The sequence below is a fragment of the Triturus cristatus genome, chromosome 3_2, assembly GCF_964204655.1.
Source record: "Triturus cristatus chromosome 3_2, aTriCri1.1, whole genome shotgun sequence".
In the NCBI taxonomy this organism is placed as follows: Eukaryota; Metazoa; Chordata; class Amphibia; order Caudata; family Salamandridae; genus Triturus; species Triturus cristatus.
The window spans coordinates 409,420,585-409,441,954 of NC_140584.1; the positions used below are offsets into that span (position 1 = coordinate 409,420,585).

Consider the following 21,370-nt stretch of genomic DNA (forward strand, 5'->3'; position numbering starts at 1 on the left):
ACTCACACTGATGGACGCCGTGTGCCTCAGACAGTCAATGAGTGAATACTGTGTGTGACTGTCGCTTGTCAGGGTGGGTGTCTGCACAAGAGTGGAGGTATTATTGACAGCAGTAGGGATGAACCCGTAACAATACGTTGCTATGAGATAGTGTACCAGCATAGTGATAACAGAGGTTATCTCCCAGATAGGTGGTTGGTCAGGGTGCTTAAATAATTTGGTGTTCAGTATTTTTCACAGTTGCATATGTAATTATAAATTGTGGATAATTTGGGTATATGTATATAGTTGGTTAGAGATATATTGGTAGAGTAGGTGAAGAACACTGTAAAAGTAATTGAACATTTTATATTGTTAACGAGAGGGAATGTGTTACCTACTGGTTGGAATTGGGTGGAATCTGGAACACAGATTGTGGTGACACCAGATTCCACACAAGGACGGGTTGCACAGGCTGCATAGACAAGAAGTTGTGTTGGTGGTTTACTCCCAAAAAACTCGCCTTTAAACAGTTTCCTGGTTTTCCTGCTTCTTGAAGAAGAGAACGTAATAGTACAATCTCCTCCAGCTGCCTGAGCTCACACTTCATGCGGCCATTTTGTCTGGGCTTGAAGCAAAGCCCCCAAATAAATACAAATTATTATGTGCCATGCTACTGTGGTAAGCACTGAGGCAAGAATTCTTATTGCATCGGCCATTAACTGCCCACGATAAAATATAGAATTAGAACAACAGATGAACACTTACCTCTAGAGGCAGGTAGGTGTGCTTCTGCTCCTGTCCCACTTGCAGGCAGGGAAGGTGCGGATATTTCAATTGAAGGTTGTACTTTTCCCTGAAATACTGTGCTACAGTTCGCTCCACAGTCTGTCCGTTTTCCAACTGTAAGGGGAAACTAGAAAAAAGGGACCAGTCACAACAGATTTCAGGCATCTATTTCACACCACTCAGCACCCTGCACTGAACCCCCAGTACCACTTCCCAAATAAGGAGCATGGGAAGCTAGTGCATAAACAAGGATTTTAAGAACCCAAATCAGTAAATACACAATGTGGCATAGAGTGCAGGGACATAGAACGGACTGGGGTAGAGTGCATTGGCGTACAGCGTAGTGTTGCAGAGTAGAGTAACGTGGGTATTGTAGAGTGGTTCAGGGTAGAGTGCAGTGGCATAGAGGGCAGTGGTGCAGAGTAGAGTGGCATAGAGTTAAGTGGCTGAGGGTGCAGTGGTGCACAATGAAGTGTAGAGTGCAGTGGCGTAGATTACAGTGGTTCAGAGTAGAGTGAAGTGCCAAAGAATGGAGTGGTGCAAGGTAGAGAACAGCGGCATAGTATAGAGTGGTGTAGAGTGCAGTGGCGTAGAATGCACTGGTGCAGAGTAGATTAGAGTGGCGTAGAGTGAAGTGAAACAAAATAGAGTGCATTGGCTTTGTGTATTGGCGTAGAGTCTCGTGACGTTGAGTCCATGGCATTGAGTGCAGTGGCATAGAGTGAAGTGGCGTACGGTGAACTGGCATAGAGTGGAGTGGTGCAGACTAGAGTGGAGTGGTGTAGAGTGCAGTGGTGAAGAGTGCAGTAGAGCAGAGTGGAGTAGAGTGCCTCTGCTTAGAGTAGAGTGGTGCAGAGTAGAGTAGGGAAGCATATAGTGGAGTGGCATAGAGTGGAGTGGTGCAGAGTAGAGTGTAGTGGCATACCGTGCAGTAGAGTGGAGTAGAGTGTTGTGTCAGAGTAAAGGGGCATAGAATCGAGTAAGTGGAGTGAAGTGTTTTAGAGTAGTGTCGCGTGGAGTGGATTAAAATGAGTAGAGTGATGTGGAGTGCCATAGAGTGGAGCAGAGTGGCACAGAGTGGAGTTGAGTGCCAAGAGTGGAGGAGAGTGGAGTGGTATACCTAGATTTGGGTAAAGGGTCACAGAGTGGAGTAGCGTAGAGTGGACTAAAGTGCCAAAGAGTGGAGTGGAGTGCCAAAGAGTGGAGTGGAGTGGTTTAGCATAGAGTGCGATAGTATTAGAGTGGAGTGGCATAGAATTGAGTGGCATAAAGTGGCTTAGAGTGGAATAAAGTGGCATATTGAAGTGCCTTAAAGTGAGTGTTATGGAATAGAGTGGAATGGCGTACAGAAGAGTGGGCTGGCGCAGAGTTGAGTGGCATAGTGTAGAGTGGCGTAGAGTGGAATGACGTAGAGTAGAGTGGCATAGAGTAGGCTGGTGCAGAGTGGAGTGTAATGGCTTGGAATGGCATAAAATAAAGTGGCATCGAGTGAAGTAGCAGAAACTGAAGTGGCGTAGAGTGTCACTTTGAGTAGTGGAGTGTCGGACTGGAAGGGCGTAGAGTGTAGTTGCATAGAGTGGTGTGGAGTGGCATAGTGTAGAATCACATAGAGTGGACTATGGGCAGTGGAGTGACGCAGAGTAGAGTGAACTGGCGTAGAGTGCATTGGCATGGAGTGGAGTGATGCAGAGTGCAGTGGCAGAGTGCAGATCATAGAATGCAGCAGCGTAGAATACAGCAGCGTAAAATGGACAGCAATGGTGTAGAGTAGAGTGGTGCAGAGTAGGATAGAGTGGCATTGAGTGCAGTGACGTAGAGATGAAAAGTGTTGAGTAAAGTGGCATAGAGTGCAGTAGCGTAGAGTGCAGTGGTATAAAGTATTGCAGAGTAGAGTGGCATGGAGTACAGTGGTTAAGAGTGCAGTGGTTTAGAGTAGATTGTCATAAAGTGCAGTGGTTTAGAGTAGAGTGTCGTAGAGTGCAGTGGTATAGAGTAGAGTGCAGGGTGTGCAGCATAGGGTGAATTTGCAGAATGGAATGATGTAAAGCTGAGGAGAGTGAAGTTGAGTGCAGTGGCATAGAGTCGTTCTGGATATAGTGAACACCCTCGCCCCGCTCAAGAATTCCTCCAACTCCCACACTAGCAAGAAAGCCAGCTGGTTCACCGAAGACCTCCAGGCCTCCAAGCGAACCTGCCGAAAACTCGGAAAAAACTGGATCCGTGAACGAACACCGGAAAGCTACACAGCCCACAAGGACACCACCCACAGACACCACCACCTCATCAGATCCGCCAAAAGGACCTCCTTCAAAGACCGCCTAGACAACAACGCACACAACAGCAAGGAGCTCTTCAACATCGTGAAGGAACTCTCCAACCCCAGCTCCAGCACCGACGACATCCCACCTTCACAAGACCTGTGCGACTCGCTGGCCACCTTCTTCCATCGCAAGATCGCAGACATCCACGACAGCTTCAACGCTGTCACCACCCCGTCAACCACTGAGATCCCCCACTTCCACGACCACCACCAGCACCGACCGCCTGGTCGCCTGGACCAACATCGACACCATCAAGATCATGAACACCGTCCACTCCGGATCCCCGGAAGACCCTGCCCACACCACATCTTCAACAAAGCCAGCAGCACCATCGCACCCCATCTCCGGAAAACCCTCAACATCTCCTTCGAGACAGCGACCTTCCCGGAGAGCTGGAAGCACACAGAGATCAACGCCTTACTCAAGAAACTCAAGGCGGACCCCAAGGACCTCAAGAACTTCCGACCCATCTCCTTACTCCCGTTCCCGGCGAAGATCATCGAAAAGGCCATCAACAAACAACTGACCAGCTTCCTCAAGGAGAACAGCATCCTGGACCCGTCCCAGTCCGGGTTCCGCAGCAACCACAGCACCGAAACTGCCCTCATCGCCGCCACTGATGACATCAGGACCCTGCTAGACAATGGAGAAACCGCGGCCCTCATCCTCCTGGACCTGTCAGCCGCCTTCGACACGGTCTGCCACCGCACACTAGGAGCACGCCTCTACGACCCCGGAATCCAAGAGAAGGCCCTGGACTGGACCTCCTCCTTCCTCTCCGGCAGAACACAGAGTGTCCGCCTCCCCCCTTCCGCTCCGAAGCCACCGAGATCATCTGTGGCGTACCCCAAGGCTCATCCCTCAGCCCAACGGTGTTCAACGTCTACATGGCACCACTCCACCACATCGCACGACGGCACGACCTCAACATCATCTCCTACAACGACGACACCCAGCTGATCCTCTCCCTCACCAAGGACCCCCACACCGCCAAAACCAACCTCCACGAAGGAATGAAGGCCGTCGCCTACTGGATGAGGAACAGCCGACTGAAGCTGAACTCGGACAAGACGGAGGTCCTCATCCTCGGATCCACCCCCTCGGCCTGGGACGACTCCTGGTGGCCGACTGCACTAGGAACGCCCCCAACACCCACCGACCACGCACGCAACCTAGGGGCCATCCTCGACTCTACCCTCTCCATGAAGAAGCAGGTCAACGCCGTCTCCTCCTCCTGCTTCAACACCCTCCGCATGCTTCGCAGGATCTTCAAGTGAATCCCCACCGAAACAAGAAGGACAGTCACCGAGGCCCTCGTCAGCAGTAGACTGGACTACGGAAACGCACTCTACGCAGGAGCCCCTGCCAAACTCCTGAAACGGCTTCAACGCATCCAGAACGCCTCCGCACGACTGATCCTCGACATCCCTCGCCGCAGCCACATCACACCCCACCTGAGAGACCTGCACTGGCTCCCTGTCAACAAGAGGATAACCTTCAAACTCCTCACCGACGCACACAAGGCACTCCACAACACTGGACCAACGTACCTCAACAGCCGACTCAGCCTTTACACCCCCACCCGCCAGCTCCGCTCCGCAGACCGCGCCCTTGCCACCGTCCCCCGCATCCGAAGAGTGACCGCCGGCGGCAGATCATTCTCCCACCTCGCCGCCAAGACATGGAACACCCTCCCCATCCGCTTACGGCAGACTGAAGACCTTCTGACCTTCAGAAGACTTCTCAAGACCTGGCCGTGACGTGACAGAGTGGAGTCACGTAGAGTGGTGTACATTGGGGTGTAGAGTGTACTGGGGTAGAGTGCAATGATGTAGAGAGTTGTAGAGTAGAGTGGTGCAGAGTAGAGCGGCGGAGAGTGCAGTGGCATAAAGTGCAGCATTGTTGAATGAAGTGGTGTAGAATGCAATGGTGTAGATTAGGGGTAGAGTGGCCTATAGAGCTGAGGCGTAGAGTGTATTGGTGTAGAGTTCAGTGATGAAGAGTGGAGTGGTGTGGAGTGGTGTAGAGTAGTGTGGCAAGGAGTGCACTGGAGAAGACTGCAGTGGTGTAGAGTGGCATAAAGTGCAGTGACCTAGAGTAGAGTGGTGCATAGTAGAGTGCAGTGACAGAGTGGAGTACTGCAGTGTAGAGTGGCATAGACTGCACTGGCACAGAGTGCAGCAGAGTGGTGTAGAGTGGTGCAGAGTAAAGTGTAGTGGTGTAGGATAGAGTGTAGTGGTGTAGGATAGAGTGCAGTGGCGTAGAATAGAGTGGCGTACAGTCCAGTGACGTAAAGTAGAGTAAAATGACAGAGTGGAGTGGTACAGAGTAGAGTGAACTGGCGTAGAGTGGGGTGGTGCAGAGTAGAGTGGCGTAGAGTGCAGTGATGCAGAATGGAGTGGCTTAAGCGGAGTGGTGTAGAGTAGAGTGGAATGTTGTATAGTGTTGTAGCGCACTGCCATTACAGACAACACATTTTCAATTGAAATGACTATTACATTTGCACAGACATACAGTTTTACTGATAAAAGTATACAGTGCACAAACGATAACGTGTGGAAATGTCATCACCTAGTGTACTGATTTGTTTTGATCGTATTAAATTATTTGTTTCCACCACACTTCAGACTTACAAAAAAATGTGCTTGGTTTGAGCTTTTCTAATTCTGATATATTGTGAAATATTTCCACAGTTCTTTTACAGACATTTAAATGTTGTGTGCTAGAAAAAATGCCATACAAGTCAGCTATCAAAAAAGATAAGAAAAGGTACTATTCAAACAGAATTCAAAATGCTAAATGTGCAAATAAAGAATTCTATAAAATGCTCAATGAATTTTGCAAATCAAATTGCCTAGCAGGAACTCATCCTGTTACTCAAAAATTCACAGACAAACTGGCAAATCATTACACGGACAAAGCAGACACATTGGACTCAAACAAAACAACAGAAACAAAGCACCAGGACTAACCCTTGTACAAAACAACAATCCAAGAATACTCTAACCCAGCCTCTCCGTTCCTTCTAACACATCTCACACGATGAATTTATGGACCTGGTCAAAGCAAGCAGGCCTGACGGCAGCCCTACTAACCCGTGTCCACAACAAACTTTCAAGATAATTCTTTTAACAACCTCTGCTACCACTCCAGTAAGAAGAATCATCAACAATTCCTTAAATACCGGAATATTTCCAGAAGAACTCAAAAAGTCACACATACGTCCTTTACTGAAGAAAACAAACTTGCACCCGCTGAACCCTGACAGCTACAGACCCATTACAAATGGACCTTTCCTGGGAAAACTGATAGAAAGCGCAGCGTTCGCCCAGATGTCACAATTCATTGAAGAGAATGAAATACTTTCAGACTTTCAAACAGGATTCCGTCTGGGAAGAGGCACTGAATCTGCCCTCCTTGCCATCTGGGATTACCTGAAGAATACAATAGACTGCAACGAGGTTGCTGCGCTACTCCTCTTGGACCTCTCAGCTGCCTTTGACATGGTTGACCATGACACTCTGAAACAAAGACTCTATTGAGCAAGCATAGAGGGAACTGCTGTAGACTGGATCGCGTCCCTACCTTCGAAACAGAACTAATGTCATCCATACCCCACCTTTCTCGTCCAAACCATACTCCACAAAAGCAGGGGTCCCTCAAGGCTCTATTATCTCGCCCATGATTTTCAGCATCTACATGAAGTCATTACCGGTACTGATCAATCAATTTCACCTCATCTGCTATAACTATGCAGATGACACGCAAATACTCCTTCAACTGGAATGCCCCAAAGACATTGGGAAATCCCTAATTTTTAGTTGTCTCAGAGCCGTGGATCAGTGGATGACTTGGAGCCATCTCAAATTGAATGCTTCCAAAACTGAAATACTCACGTGTGGCAATTGGAAACATTATGACCCGCTTGCCGCCTGGCCTGAAGAACTGGGATCACCGCATAAAGTATCGAAGGAAGTAAGAAACCTCAGAATGACCATGGACTCCAAGCTATCGATGAATGCCCAAGTGGACAAACTAGCAAGATCAAGCTTTGTCACTATAAAAACGCTGCAACAAATTTTCCCTCATTAGGGATTTCCGCACAAGGTCCAAGCTACCATCTCCCTTGTTCTGTCCAAACTTGATTACGCCAATAGCCTCTACCACGGATCACCTTTAAAGACCATGAAAAGCAGGGCCGGACTGAGAACCAAAACCGGCCCTGCTTGGTCGGCTCCCCTGGGGCTCGGGGGTGCCGCCGAGCTCTTTGCCAGGGCAGGTTTTCGGCCAATTTTGTAACAGGGCCGATTTTGCAGCTATGCTGCAAAAACGGCCCAGCAACAAAAACGGCCCCCAAGGGCCCAAAAACAGCCCCACCCGTGCGGCGCACTGGGGAATTGCCTGGTGCCCGCTATGGCCAGTCCGGCCCTGATGAAGACTACAACGGATTCAGAACTCGGCTGCCAGACTACTCTTGCATATCAAACCGCAAGACCACATCTCACCTGCCTTGATAGCCCTGCATTGGTTACCGGTAGACAGAAGATCCACGTTCAAGCTGCTTGTATCACCCACAAAGCAATACATGTAATGGGACCGCTCTTCATCAGGAATAAAATCACCAAACACATTCAACAAAGGAACCTCCTCTCTAAAGGGGCACCTCGCCTCAAAATCCCAAGATACAAGAAAAAAACATGGGTGGCACATCCTTCTCTGTTCAAGCAGCCCAACTATGGAACTCTTTACCCCCCCAACATAAGATCCACTGACAGCCACCTTACCTTCAGAAAACTACTCAAGAACTGGCTCTTCCCCACATAAGCACCATACCCAAACAGAAATTTACAGCATAACCCTCTGTATATGAGCATTTATTTTCAGTATAGATATGTACCTATCTTTGTATAAACATATAGACTAATGATGTTGTTAAAAAAAAAAAATTAAGTACAATAACACCTGAAAACCGGAGTTTATCTGGTGCATCTTTGGTCTACATGTACTTCCATTGTGCATCATTGTTCCTTCCATGTACTTGAATCTGTGTGTTTGTTACTTTTCTCCTGAAAAAGCATATCCAATGCACTACCATATTTCTCATCCTGTACCTCTATCAATATCTTTAATCTACATATACTTACCTCCTTTATGCATTTATATACTTTCATTGTACTTATGGATCTATCCTTCTAATTTAGCATTTCCCATGCACTACCATATTTCTCAGCCTATACTTCGCTCAATACATCTTCTAGCCCAATTTTCTGACTCACCTCAAACTTCTTTCTACTACTCTTTCCAATGCACTACCCTATTTCTCACCCTATACATCCATCAATATATCCTCTATATCCACTCTCTCATTTATCCCAAACTCAATACCACTACTATGATCCCCAAAATAACCCTTTCTAGCCTCTCCCCTACTCTACCCCTGCTTCCATCATCTGACACCTCTTTTGCCATACCGTTTCCCAAAAACAAACCTTTCTAAATTCTTCCCTCTGACTCTTTCCCTCCACAATCCCCTTTTACTCATCCAAAAGCCTCATCCTACTGCTATAATCTCCCAAAAAAATGACCTCCCAAAAAAATTAATCCAAATCCTCCACTCTTCTACCCTCCACTATCCTTTCAATACAAATAACTGACTAAGATGTTCACTTCTCAAATTTCATATTCCACTATACTAATTCACCACTAATCCTTTATGGGTTCCAGAGTAGCATGCTACTCGCCAATAAAGTGCTTCAACACCACATAAGGGTTACAAGCGCTATATAAATGCAAACCTTTTTCCCTTTTCCACCCCTCCCCAACCCTTCTCAATCCAAAAAACTGAATAACATATCCACCACTCAAAATACTTAATATTTCACTATACTCATTTTCAACACTAATCCTTTATGGGCTCTGGAGTAGCGTGATACTCGCCAGAAAAGTGCTTCAACGCCCATTAGGTGTATAAGGTGCTATATGAATGCAAACCTTCCTTCCCCTTCTATCCCTCTGCTATCCTTCTCACTCCAAATAACTGACTTATATCCACCACTCAAATTACTGTCATATTTCACCATACTAATTCACCACTAATATTTTATGGGTTTTTAGAGTAGCGCGTTACTCGCCAAAAAAAGCACTTCAGCACTCCATCAGGGGTAACATGCGCTATTTAAATACAAACCCTTTTTCCTCTTCTATCCTTCTGCTATCCTTCCGAATCCCAAAAATTGACTAACCTATCCACCACTTAAATTTCATATTTCACTATACTAATTCAACATTAATCCTTTATGGGACCCGGAATAGTGTGCTACTCGACGAAAAAGCGCTTTGACGCCTCGTCAGGGGTAGTAAGCGCTATATAAATGGAATTACAAGACAATATCTTTCACAGCAAGATTGTCACATAAGGCCTCTCACATTGAATTAAGAGGAAGAAAAGTAAGCACCAAACTACCTCAGAAGACAGAGCCTGACATCTGAACTTTGTCTTAGAATGCACTGCAATTGTGACAAGATAGGAGCAAGATTTAAAGGTCTGTTTACAAAAAGACAACAATTGTGGAAGAATATAGTAAAGGAACAAACTCGAGCTGGACAGCGTAAAATAAAGAAAGTCAGAAAATCGAAAGCAAGCAAAAGTGAGTTACAAAGCCAATGTTAAGCAATGGTTGGAATGCATTCCGAATATCTCCAAGATGTCTTTAGGAAACCACACAGCTGCGATGTCTGGTAGGCTTCGACCTAAAAAGCTGGAAAACCCTAATCCTCAATCAATTTCCGCACCACTGAGGCAACTAGGTATTGGGGCTGGCTGTTTATGACTCGAACCATAAACGTAAATACTCAGCTTTCTGTTTTGATGTTGTTGAGGTTACCAGAATCCCTCAATGGCATACTGTAGCTGGTATCCGAGTGGGAGAAGTGGGAGAAGTGTGCTTGTTTGAGTAGCAAAATTATTAGCTTACGTTTGATGACTAGCAGGTCTTCTTGTCACATTGCAAACACGGTATTTCCTTCTCATCGTTCCACAATGAGTCACCTCAACCTTCAGACCTACATCAATGCAAAAAAGGCAAAAATTAACACCTAGATCAAACGGGCATTGTTAAGAGATGTCACACATATGGCATCCTATTGAGGTGTACACAATAGTCTGACCTCGTTCACACTCGCTGTTTTGTTCGGTTTCTTTTGATTTAAATGGTATATGGGTAACAAATGAAAGAATAAATATGGTATATAGGAAAGACCTCACACGATGGCATCCAGTTTAAGAGAAATTTCACGTGCGTTACAAGACATCCACCAACGTTACTTAAATGACCAAATTCACGCATAAAATAGTTATTTGGAATCTCAGCTCTCCAAAAAGGGAAAGCTTCCTGAAGTCAAACAGTGAATAGCTCCATTCATGTGGAAATTCCTGAACCACTCACACAAAGAGAAATCCTCCTTTAATAATTTATGTATATTTAGATTGTAATAGCATATCTGGAGGCAGGTTATCCCTGAAGAACTTAAAGCAAATGTGGTAGCAACCACCATCTCTTTTACGCTGCACTATGCCAACTCCTCTTACCATCAAGATTCTTCCACCCTTTTGGCAAGGTTGTAAATGATTAAAAACTCAGGAGTCACACTCCTAACTGGATTGCATAGGTTTGACCACACCACAGAGGCCAGAAGGTAATGTGTTGTAATAAAGACGCCTCATAGTCCATGTATATTAAGAAGGTTGATTTATTAAGTAAGATGTTAAGATGAAGAGCCCCACCAGGAGCAGTCTTCCACCACAGTCACACTGGCTGTGCAGCAGGTATAACACATCTCCTTTCTTTACACAGAATAACATTAGAACTCTTGGAGAATAACATGAGAACTCTTGCGTGCATGTTTACAATGTAACAGTGAGAACTAATGTGAATGCATGAAAATAAAAGATGGAAAACATTACACGCACGACATGTCATAACACAGTAATTGCAAATGTGCATACAAAGACAGATAGAAAACATTGAATGCAATTTGCACAACATGTCATAACATAATTCTTGCAAATAATAATAATCATATTAATAATAACAACCCCGTCTCCCTTTCTATCCACCACACAACATACACACTCTACCACACCACTAATCCTCAAATAGACCCCAACGTGCCACCAACATACCAGCTGGCCAGGCTGACTTATAAACAGCAAGAAGGGAACCAACTGCTGGGGCGCACTAGAAGACAGCCTATAGCAAAAGAACAAACAACAGGAAAGATGAACCACAGGTGCTGGTAAACCACCTTGGCTTAATGCCCTTCACCCAAACCAGTAGTAGGGGTGGAACAACTCAACAAACATACGTCATTAGGCTTACACACAGCACTTAAGGTGTAACACCACACCAAATACACATACCCTTAGGCTTAAAACTGCGAATCACCCTAACCAAAGTAGGGATGGATCAACACTTCAGGCAGAAAGCGTTTGGGTAAACTGATGCCGCAGAAAGCGTTTGGCTAACATCAAAAACAGGCACAAAGGGTGACAAACAAAAAAAACAACGCACTAACTACCCACACAGCACATTTCGAAATCAAACCGCCCACACAGTACATTTCAAAATCAAATCACCCACAGAGCTCATTTCAAAATCAACCCCAGCAGCGAACACCTTTACAAAACCTGGGTGACTTAAACTAAGTGCAGTCATCCCACACAGCACAACTCACACGCAACCGTCATCCAAACTGTAAGACCTACCAAATTAGTGAATTAATCCACGAGCAGCCAACTCAAACACAACAGTTAAAAAAACTAAAAAAACTGGTGACTTAAACCACGTGGAGTCATCCCACACCACATTTCAAAAAGAACCGGGTGACTTAAACTACTCACAGTCATCCCGCACTGCACATCTCACACACAACAGTCATCCTAATTGTAATACCTACCAAATGAGTGACTTAATCCACGAGCAGCAATCTCAACCACAACAGTTAAGTAAGAACCGGGTGACAAACTATGCGCAGTTATCCCACACAGCACATTTCAATAAGGCCTTAACAATCTTCAGATGTGTAAATAGCCCCCACTTCAAAACATTGTCTTACTGAATTACACATCCTATTAAAAAAAATGCAATCCAAACGAATAGGCAAAAGTACTTTCGGATGGGGGCGGAGCTTGGCTCGCAACGAGAATGGCGGCTTGAGCCTCGAGCTCCGGCACACAGAGGCACTTATCCTGTATTTATCCTGCCCCACACCGTGTTAATTGACCGTAGTTGACCTGCCACGGGTGGCGAACAGAGCAGAGTCGAGCCGGGGCGAGTTATTGCAGGAGCGGGGAGTGCTGGACGCTTGACGATCGGCACCGGCTCACGGAGAAGAGGAGGCCCCTGATCCCCGTTCTCGAGTACGGAGCAGGTCCGGCGACGTCGCCCTGCGTGCGGCGCCGCAAGTTGGGGGTGCCGGAGCGAAGAAAGCACTGCTCCCAAATTGAGGTCGTGGCTGCGATGGGGGGCCACCAAGGCTGCGGTACACTGCGGGACGTGTGGTGAAGCCCCCCCGAACAGTGGAGAGCGGGGGGCTCCGACTGCTGAGGTCTGGGAGGCGGCTTGATATGGCGGCCTGAGTGCGGCGCCGGAGAGCGGAGGGAGACAGCAGCGGTGACCCACTGGGATCGATCAGGGAGGCGGAATCGGAGGTGAGACTCACGACGGCGGACGGCTGTTGCAGAGTGCTGGCCCTGCGCTGAGGCCGCGGCGCAGACGGCCGCGTCCTTGGGGACCCCCTGCTGCTCCTGGTGGTTGCGGACCTGACAGGCACTGGATCGCACGGCGGGCTGTACCGAGTGCTCCGCTGGAGTGGGAGCAGCCCTGGGGAATCGTGCAGGGCCCGCTGCTGGACTGTGGAGCAGTACGCGACCGGAGGTCGGCTTTGCCGGCAGAGAGAAAGCTTGGAGCTGGTCCGGGAGCGGGGCGCTGACGCTAATGCGCTGAGCGCGAAGGTCCTCCACTGGCTGCCGGGACAAAGGTGCACAGGAGGAGCAGCTTAGCGAGGGAGCTGCAAGTGAGACTGCAGTGCCTGCTGGTAACGGTGATGAGGCTTGCCTACCGGCGTGGTTCTTCTTAGCTGGCCAGACCTTGTAGGGGTGCCCCTGCGGTGGAGGACTTGTGCTCGGCGACTGCCCCGGCACTTGAGTAGTTGGAACTGTGCTGGGCGAGGTGGCGTGGGAGGCGCCCCGCTGCTGGAAACACTGGGGCCTGCGTCACACGGATTGAGACCCGCGATTTGAGCGGCTGCGCTCCCGGATAACACACTCGGGGCTCTGTCGTTGCGCTCTCGACCACCGGGGCGCGGTGGAGTGGTAGACGGGTGGCGCCCACGGAAAGGGAGGTGACACGATGGGCAAGTCGGATAAAACGCAGGCGAAACTCTCTTTTGAGCAAAGGCGCCCTAAGGCCCCAGCAGTGGGGGAGCGGGCGGCGGGTGGCGGGTGGCGCGATGCCCCCCCCTGAAGACGCCCAGGACATCCGCAGTCTGCTGCTTTCGATGGAGAAAGGTCTCCAGTCGGGCATCACATCCCTGGGGGCGAAGATTGATGCTCTCTCCTATCGCATGGACCGCATGGGGGAGCGACTAGACAAACACGCGGAGCGCCTGGATCAAACTGAGGAGAGACTGTCAGGGGTGAAGGACGCGCAGACCTCGATCGACACTGAACACAAACAACTAGGGCGTCTCATGCAGGTACTGCAGGATAAAACCGAAGATCTGGAGGCCCGCGCGCGACGCTGTAATCTTCGCATTACAGAGATGACGCCTACAGGCAAAATGGAGTTATTTGTGGAAAAAATGTTGATAGAACTGCTTGGCCCGGAAGTCTTCTCGGCTGTGTTCGTGGTGGAGAGAGCGCATAGATCCCTGGGACCTAGGCCAGCGCCGTGGGCGCCGCGGCGGCCAATCATTGCTAAGCTGTTGAACTACAGGGATAGGGATGCTGCACTCCGGGTGGCGAGGGAAAAGCAGTCGCTCCAGTATGAGGGGTCCTCCATCTCGCTGTATCCGGACTTCACTGCGAGGGTCCAGGAAGCCAGATGGCAGTTCATACAGATTAAAAAACAACTGCGCGAGCAGGGCCTGGACTACGCGATGCTCTACCCCGCAAAATTGCGTGGCAATAGGCAAGGGAAGTCTCACATCTTCCTCGATCCCAAGGCCTTACAGAGGGCACTGAAGGACTGGAGCAGGGAGAAGAGGAGCAGCCCTGCGCGGATCTCAGGAGATGAGGAGGCCGAGAGCTCCTTGGAGCAGCAAGACTAAAATACGCAGGTGATGTGTACGCAATGGGCATGCGGAATGCTGTGGAGGTGAAACACTGGGGGGCAAGCTGGTAAGAGAGACACTGGGGCGCCGCAACATAGCCTGGAGCATTAGGGGGAGGGCAGGGGCTACCTGTTCGATGTGCGCAGTGCGGGGCTGGGTGGTGCCCTGTGGGAGAAGGGCCGATCTGGCAGGGATCAACTCGTAGACAGGGCTTCGAACTGGTACACTGTGGCACTGGCGGAGGGATTGCGAGGATCGCCGGAACTTGGCGTTTTGGAAGCCGAGGGTGCAGGGAAGTGGATACTGGCTCATGACTCCCGGTGGGGGAAAGTACTCTTGCTCTGTGTGCGGAGGGGAGGGCTCGGTATTGAGTGGATTTCGTCTAAATACCTTGGTACGGAGCTACCTCCGCCTCCCAGTGCACGACACAATTTTTGGCGGGGATTTCTGTTTAGAGGGTGGGGGGAGGGAGGTAGGGGTAATCTCTTCAGGAGATCCAGCGTGGCTGAGTTGGGGGAGGTCAGCAGCTGTGGGAGTGGGGAGGGGAAGGGGGTTTGGTTGTTTGTTCAGAGGTTAGTCCGACAGATTGGAGAGGTGAGAGGGCGGATGCCTGGAGACTCCTTACACACTATTAGAACGGGGCCACTAACTCGTGACTACGATGGCCCGGGTAAGACCTACTGTCCCGCTAGGGTCACCCAGCCCCATACGAGTAGTGACTTGGAACGTCAGAGGATTGAACGATCACCGTAAAATGCGCAAAGTCCTGCAATATCTCAGCAGACATGCCATAGATGTAGCCTTCCTGCAGGAGACGCACCATCCAAACCACAGTTCCATGTTACGAGCGGGAGGGCTGAGAGGGAATGTACATGCGGCTGGGTTTACGACACACGCTAGAGGGGTCCTCACCTGGTTGAATCCAAAGTCCGACCTTGCAGCGCAGCTGCTTGTAGCAGATGGAGGGGGTAGGTACGTGATCTCACGCTGCCAGGGCAGAGGACTAGACTTACTGTTAGTAAATGTTTACGGCCCTAATTTTGATTGTCCTGACTTTTATAGTAAACTGGCTGACACTGTGAGGGGCTGCGGAACCTTGCAGATTCTGTGGGGAGGTGATCTTAATGTGGTTATTGACCCGCGCTTGGACAGATCGGGGGGGGGCGGCTAGGGCGCCCGCGGCTACTGCAACGATGTTGCGTAGGACAATGATCCGCATGGCGCTCTCAGATGTATGGAGGACGCTTAACCCTGCGGTGGGGGGCTTCACGCACTACTCAGCCTACCATAATCTGCACACACGCATAGATTACTGACTTGTGTCGTCGACACTCATCCCGCGGGTTGGCCTGTGCTAGGTGCTGCCGCGGACTCTGTCCGACCATTCCCCTATTTTACTGACTATCGACACGCCTAGGAAATCTCTTCCTCCGTTCACGTGGCGGTTCCCCCCCTACTCGCTACTAGACCCCCTATTTAATGAGGAATTGGCGGAAGCTATTGCCACCTTCTTCGACACTAACGTGGGTTCCGTTGACAGCTTCCAGACGGTCTGGGAGACGTTCAAAGTTTACATTAGAGGGGTGGCTATGGCTAAGCATTCAAGGGTGTTGCGCGATATCCGCAGGAGATTGGCGACTCTGGAGCGTCGACTGGGCGAGGTAGAGGCCGGACAGCTGAGGGGTGAGGGAAGCGGGGCTACGGAGGAATTGAAGACTCTATTGGAAGAGTACCACGAGGCTGCGGATGCGGAGGTCAAACACTTGGGGAAGTACGCTACGGCTAGGGTTTATGGAGAGGGAGAGAGGCCGGGCTCGGTCTTGGCGAATTTACTCAAGGCGAGACGGAGTAAGGCCAACGTTACCGAGATCCGATCTGAAGCTGGGGAGATGCTGACTGGGGGAGGAGGAGATTGCAGCTTGCTTTAGGACGTACTATGCAACATTATATGCTTCTCGGCAGATGGGGATGGAGGAAGAGATACGGGAATAGTTGGACCACATTAAGGTGCCCTTTCTTTCCAATGCCCGTAGGGAATTTCTGGCTCTCCCCATACAGAGGGATGAAATTCTTGAAGCTCTGGTGGGCATGCGTGCGAATAGTGCACCTGGGGCGGATGGCCTGACGGCTGCCTTTTAGAAAAACTTTGCGGATATTCTCCTCCCACATCTTTCTCAGCTGTTTGACGACATGTGCGACACGGGCCACATGCCGAAATCCATGAGTGAGGCATTATTGGTTGCCATCCCTAAACCTGGGAAGCCCCCGGAGGAGTGCAGCTCCTATAGACCACTGTCGTTACTAAATGTGGACACTAAGATCTACGCGAAAATATTGGCTACGCGCCTTGTGCTGCTGACGCCGTAGCTTGTGGCTCCGGAGCAGGCGGGCTTCATGCCGGGTAGGAATCTAACCTACAATCTGCGAACGGTTTTCAGCACCATGCAGCATGTCCGCAGGGACACTAGAGCACTTGCGGTGTTCCTAGACATGGAGAAGGCGTTCGATTCAGTTGAATGGCCTTTCATGAGTCAGGTGTTGACTAAAATGGGCCTGGGCCCGGTATTCATGCGCATGATGGGGGTCCTGTACACGACGCCAAGTGCAAGGGTACGTCTAGGGGGGCGCGTTACAGAGGCTATTCATATTTCCAGGGGAACGTGTCAGGGCTGCCCGCTGTCGCCGATACTCTACGCTCTGGTGGCCGAACCGTTAGCCTGCGCTTTGCGCGAGTACCATGGCCTGAGGGGGGTGAATTTCCCCACCTATAAAATAGTAGTGTCCACGTATGCCGATGACACCCTGCTGTACGTGCGAGACCCGGAGAGTAATTTGGCTTCGGTGCTGCGAGAAGTGGTGCACTTCGGTGCCCTCTCGGGCCTGCAGGTTAATAAGAATAAGTCCATTGCCTTTCCACTTACCCCATCCACGACCCCCTTCGAGATGGAGTACCCGTTACAATGGTCGGATGAAGCGGTCCGGTATTTGGGAATACGGCTCAACACGGACCCTGAAATATTAATGAGGTAAAATTATGGTAGGGCTATAGATAAGCTTGAGGACGATGTGGAGATTTGGATCGGCCTCCCACTCTCCTTAGTTGGCAGGATATCAATTATGAAAATGGTAGTGCTACCTCGCTTCCTTTTCCTGTTCATTAATATCCCCATGGTGTTACCACGAGTATTTTTTGACAGGCTCCGTAGGTCTCTATTGAAACTGGCATGGGCGGGCAAACAGGCTCGAGTCAGCTGGCAGGTGCTCACATTGCCGTACCACATGGGAGGACTCGGTGCGCCTGATATGGAACTATACTATCGGGTGGCTCAGGGAGCGCAAGCACACAGCTGGATTCACGGGGAGGAGTCGGTCCCGTATCTCATGCTGGAGAGGTTGTTTGCGGACCCCCTCCCGTTGCCAGCGATTCTATTTGAAACACCCGACCGCCGCACCGGTTATTTGGACTCCCTGAACTCCACAAGGCACGCTTGGGATAGTATACTCAGGAATAGGGTTGGGGCACTACTATATTCCCCGGCAATGCCAGTGGAAGGGGCGCGCTGGCTATCTCCCTGTAGGGATACAGGCGTGGTGCGGGCCCTGCAGGAGCTCAGCCTGCATGTGATGGGAGACCTGTTCGTGGACGGCCCAGTGATAACGTGGGATGAGGTGGCTGCAGGGGTGGAAGCCCCATCGCAGCTGCAGCGTTTCCAATTTCATAGAGTGAGGGGGGCGTTGCGGCAGCAACTGGGGGACGACATGGCGGAGCCTCCGGAGGTGCCGGAATTAACGTACATCATCAAGCACAAATGCCCTCGCAGGCTCATATCTCGACTTTATATGGAGCAACGCATACATTGGTACCCCAAGGCTAGACTGGCCTGGCAACAGGACCTGGGGATGGTAATGGACGATGCCATGTGGCAGTATTGCTGGGCTGGCACACGTAGGATATCGCTCCACGGGAGGCACAGGTTACTTCATTTTAAGTTTAAGTACATATATAGAGTATATTACACGCCGGCCAGACTACACCGTTACGGGCTGCGAGAGGACGCCGCGTGCGAGCGCTGCGGACACGCCACGGCAGACTTTATCCATTTGGCCTGGGAATGCCCGGAGGTACATAGGTTTTGGCTAGCAATTTTCCATAAACTGGGGGGACTGATGGAACTAGAGTTGGACCCGGACCCGGCGGTAGCTCTGCTGGGCTACTCTAAGAAGTTGCCTAGAGCCGTTCGCAAAATGGTTGACATGGATCTGCTAATGGCTAAGAGAAGGGTGGCAATGTGTTGGATGAGGGGGCCATTGGCCACAATAGAACAATGGGCCCGGGACGTATTATATTGCTGCACGCAGACTGAGGTGTTTAGCGAGCTGCTCCCGCCGCACAGTCGACCGAAAAATTTCTGGGGACTATACACTGAACGCCTCAAGGGGAAGGAGGGTACATCGGAGAGAGGTACGGAGTCGGGAGAGGTGGGGGACCAGGGGACGACAGTGCAGTAGGCTGCCTGGGGGGTGACCGTTTGTCCATGGGAGAGCCGATTTGTGTGCAGAGAGCCGGGAACTACGCGTACAAGCCGGGGGAAGTGGGATGTGAGGGGCGGGGAGATTGGAGATAAGATGCAGGTGTGTCATGGGACTGGCAGGTAGCAGAGGGTGGAGTACGGGTAGACCGCGTACGCTGGTAGACACTGAGGTTTGCACTATTGGAGGAGATCTGTTCGGACGCCTAGATGTTTGGGGGGGTGGGGGGATGGGGGGGTGTTGGGGGAGTTTGATTAGATTAGTAGCAAAAACTGTTGTTCCCCCGCGGGGAAGTGTACACAAGCTGTGACATACTATAATACTGGGAAGACCTCACGACGGGACTACCTTGGGGTGCAGTGATGCCCGGCCTCCGGGATGTGGGATAAGCTGCCGGGCTGCTGGGATGTGATGTGGCATAGTAGCCGGCCTCAGGGTTGTAGGCGCACTATGATGTATGTCAGTTTGGGCAATTTGATAATAAAGAAATACATTTAAAAAAAAAAAAAAAAAGTACTTTCGGATGTTACAGCATACAAAGTCCTCTATGAACTAAAACTCGTTTTTATTCCATGCAGTAAAAAAAAAAAAATCATTTTCACCATGGGTTAAATCCATAGTCAACAGACCAAGATCTTCCATAATAAAAATACACCAATCGCCATCATTGATCAGCACGGGCAGAACACATTGAGAGGTCAATATAAACTCCTTTCGTCGAGTTGCTCACCGGAACACTAAACGGCTCACCATACATTCAAACGATGAGAGGACGCTGACCGGCGTATGGTACACCATATTTTCACAATGTCTCCAAACGATGAGGGGACACTCAACGGCAAAAAAGAACGCAGTCAGGAGAGTTCATAGGCGTAGGATGCCAGACAGATGGACGACTAAAGAAGATGGTGGCACGCAGACTTACGGAGTGCCAGATGGCTCCAGGCACGTTGGTGCTGTAAACGTGCCTGAGCAGTTCATGTACGACAAAGAACTGTAGGCACGCAGAGATCTCCGTACAACCTTATCGCTAGAGGACAGCAACGGTAAAGAGGCACACGCAAGACATGTACACTCGCGCTGGGCTCGCAAATGTCACATACTGGATGGGTGGTACCTTTCAAATCACAACCGCCGTGCCAACCACAACTGCAAAGTGATGACTCAAAGTACTCATAATAAATTATCGGCACACTCCGCATAATCCCAGCACACGAATGAGGTCCACGCACAACTGGTCCTCGTAGAACACTAGTCGGCCACGACTCGCATTGTAAATGGCAGTTCCCCTCAATGACAGCAAGCCAGGCTCACTCCAGACTGAATTCAACTTGTCGCTACCAGGTCCCCTAAATAAACAGTGTCCATTCCACACTCCAATGTACTGCTGGATCCTTTGCCAGATGATTGAAATGGGAGGGAATTCCACTTGAACACAATGACAAGGTGCATCCAGTAAGGTTTGTTGGTAATCTCACTGTCCCCTCACTGTAACAGGTATAGGCATTTACACCGGGCCCTCCCAGCTGACAGCTTGTCACGCAAAAAATTGGTAGAGATCAAGTGAAAGATACCCTGGCTGGTAGGCTGTCCGGTGAAACAGGACACTGGTGGGGCTGGAGGGCATGCAGTCTCTCTCTGTACTAGTACGCTTAAGTATCCTTTAAAATTCTTCTTTCTGTAGTTTCATCAGGTGAGTTTCAAGTATATTTTGTTTCCAAAGTTTCTTCTTTCAATCCATTTGCACACGTAGGTTCTTCTTTTAAAATTGTTGCCAAAATATGTTGTAATAAAGACGCCTCATAGTCCATGTATATTAAGAAGGTTGATTTATTAGGTAAGATGTTAAGATGAAGAGTCCCACCAGGAGCAGCCTTCCTGCTGCTCAGCCCATCCTCCAACTGACTCCCTCTCTCATCCAACATTCCGCCGCCTCATCACACACCAACATTCCACTACCACAGTCACACTGGCTGAGCAGCAGGTATAACATAATGGTACTGGTGACCACTGCAACAAAGGATCCTCAAATTAAATCACGGATCACCAGGTATCATTGGAAGTAAACACTGCGTTCTGACAGCTGTATATCGTTTCAGACTAAATCATCGTCTGGGAGGAAAGTTGTATCTCTTTTTAGTATCTAAGGGCGGAAATCAATTACCTGTTGGTATGCGATCCATAACGCAGCACAGCGTCTTCTGGAGAAAACAGAAATTAAAACCTATCATTTTGAATGATTTTATGTTACAGTTCCGTGTTAGTTGTTTTGTTTTCTTATATACCACACAAGTACTTTTCTTTTAGCACCAACATGCCTAGTTAATCAAGGTTGCGCCTATACGTTCCTCATTCATCCATTCACGGGCAACTGCTCCTTTGGGGTAGGAGCATGATCCACTATGTCACAATGCACTACA

General features: G+C 49.5%; 1 protein-coding gene across 1 annotated transcript in view; it reads right to left on the reverse strand.

The window, feature by feature from the left end:
• LOC146857451 (protein argonaute-3) overlaps positions 1-21,370 on the reverse strand; it is a 1,089,759-nt gene that overhangs the window by 472,379 nt on the left and 596,010 nt on the right. The window contains exons 7-8 of the mRNA XM_085647972.1: positions 10,064-10,151; positions 748-895 (exon numbers count right to left, since the gene is read on the reverse strand). Of these exons, the coding sequence (XP_085504098.1) occupies positions 748-895; positions 10,064-10,151 (236 nt within the window). The remainder of the gene's footprint in view (positions 1-747; positions 896-10,063; positions 10,152-21,370) is intronic.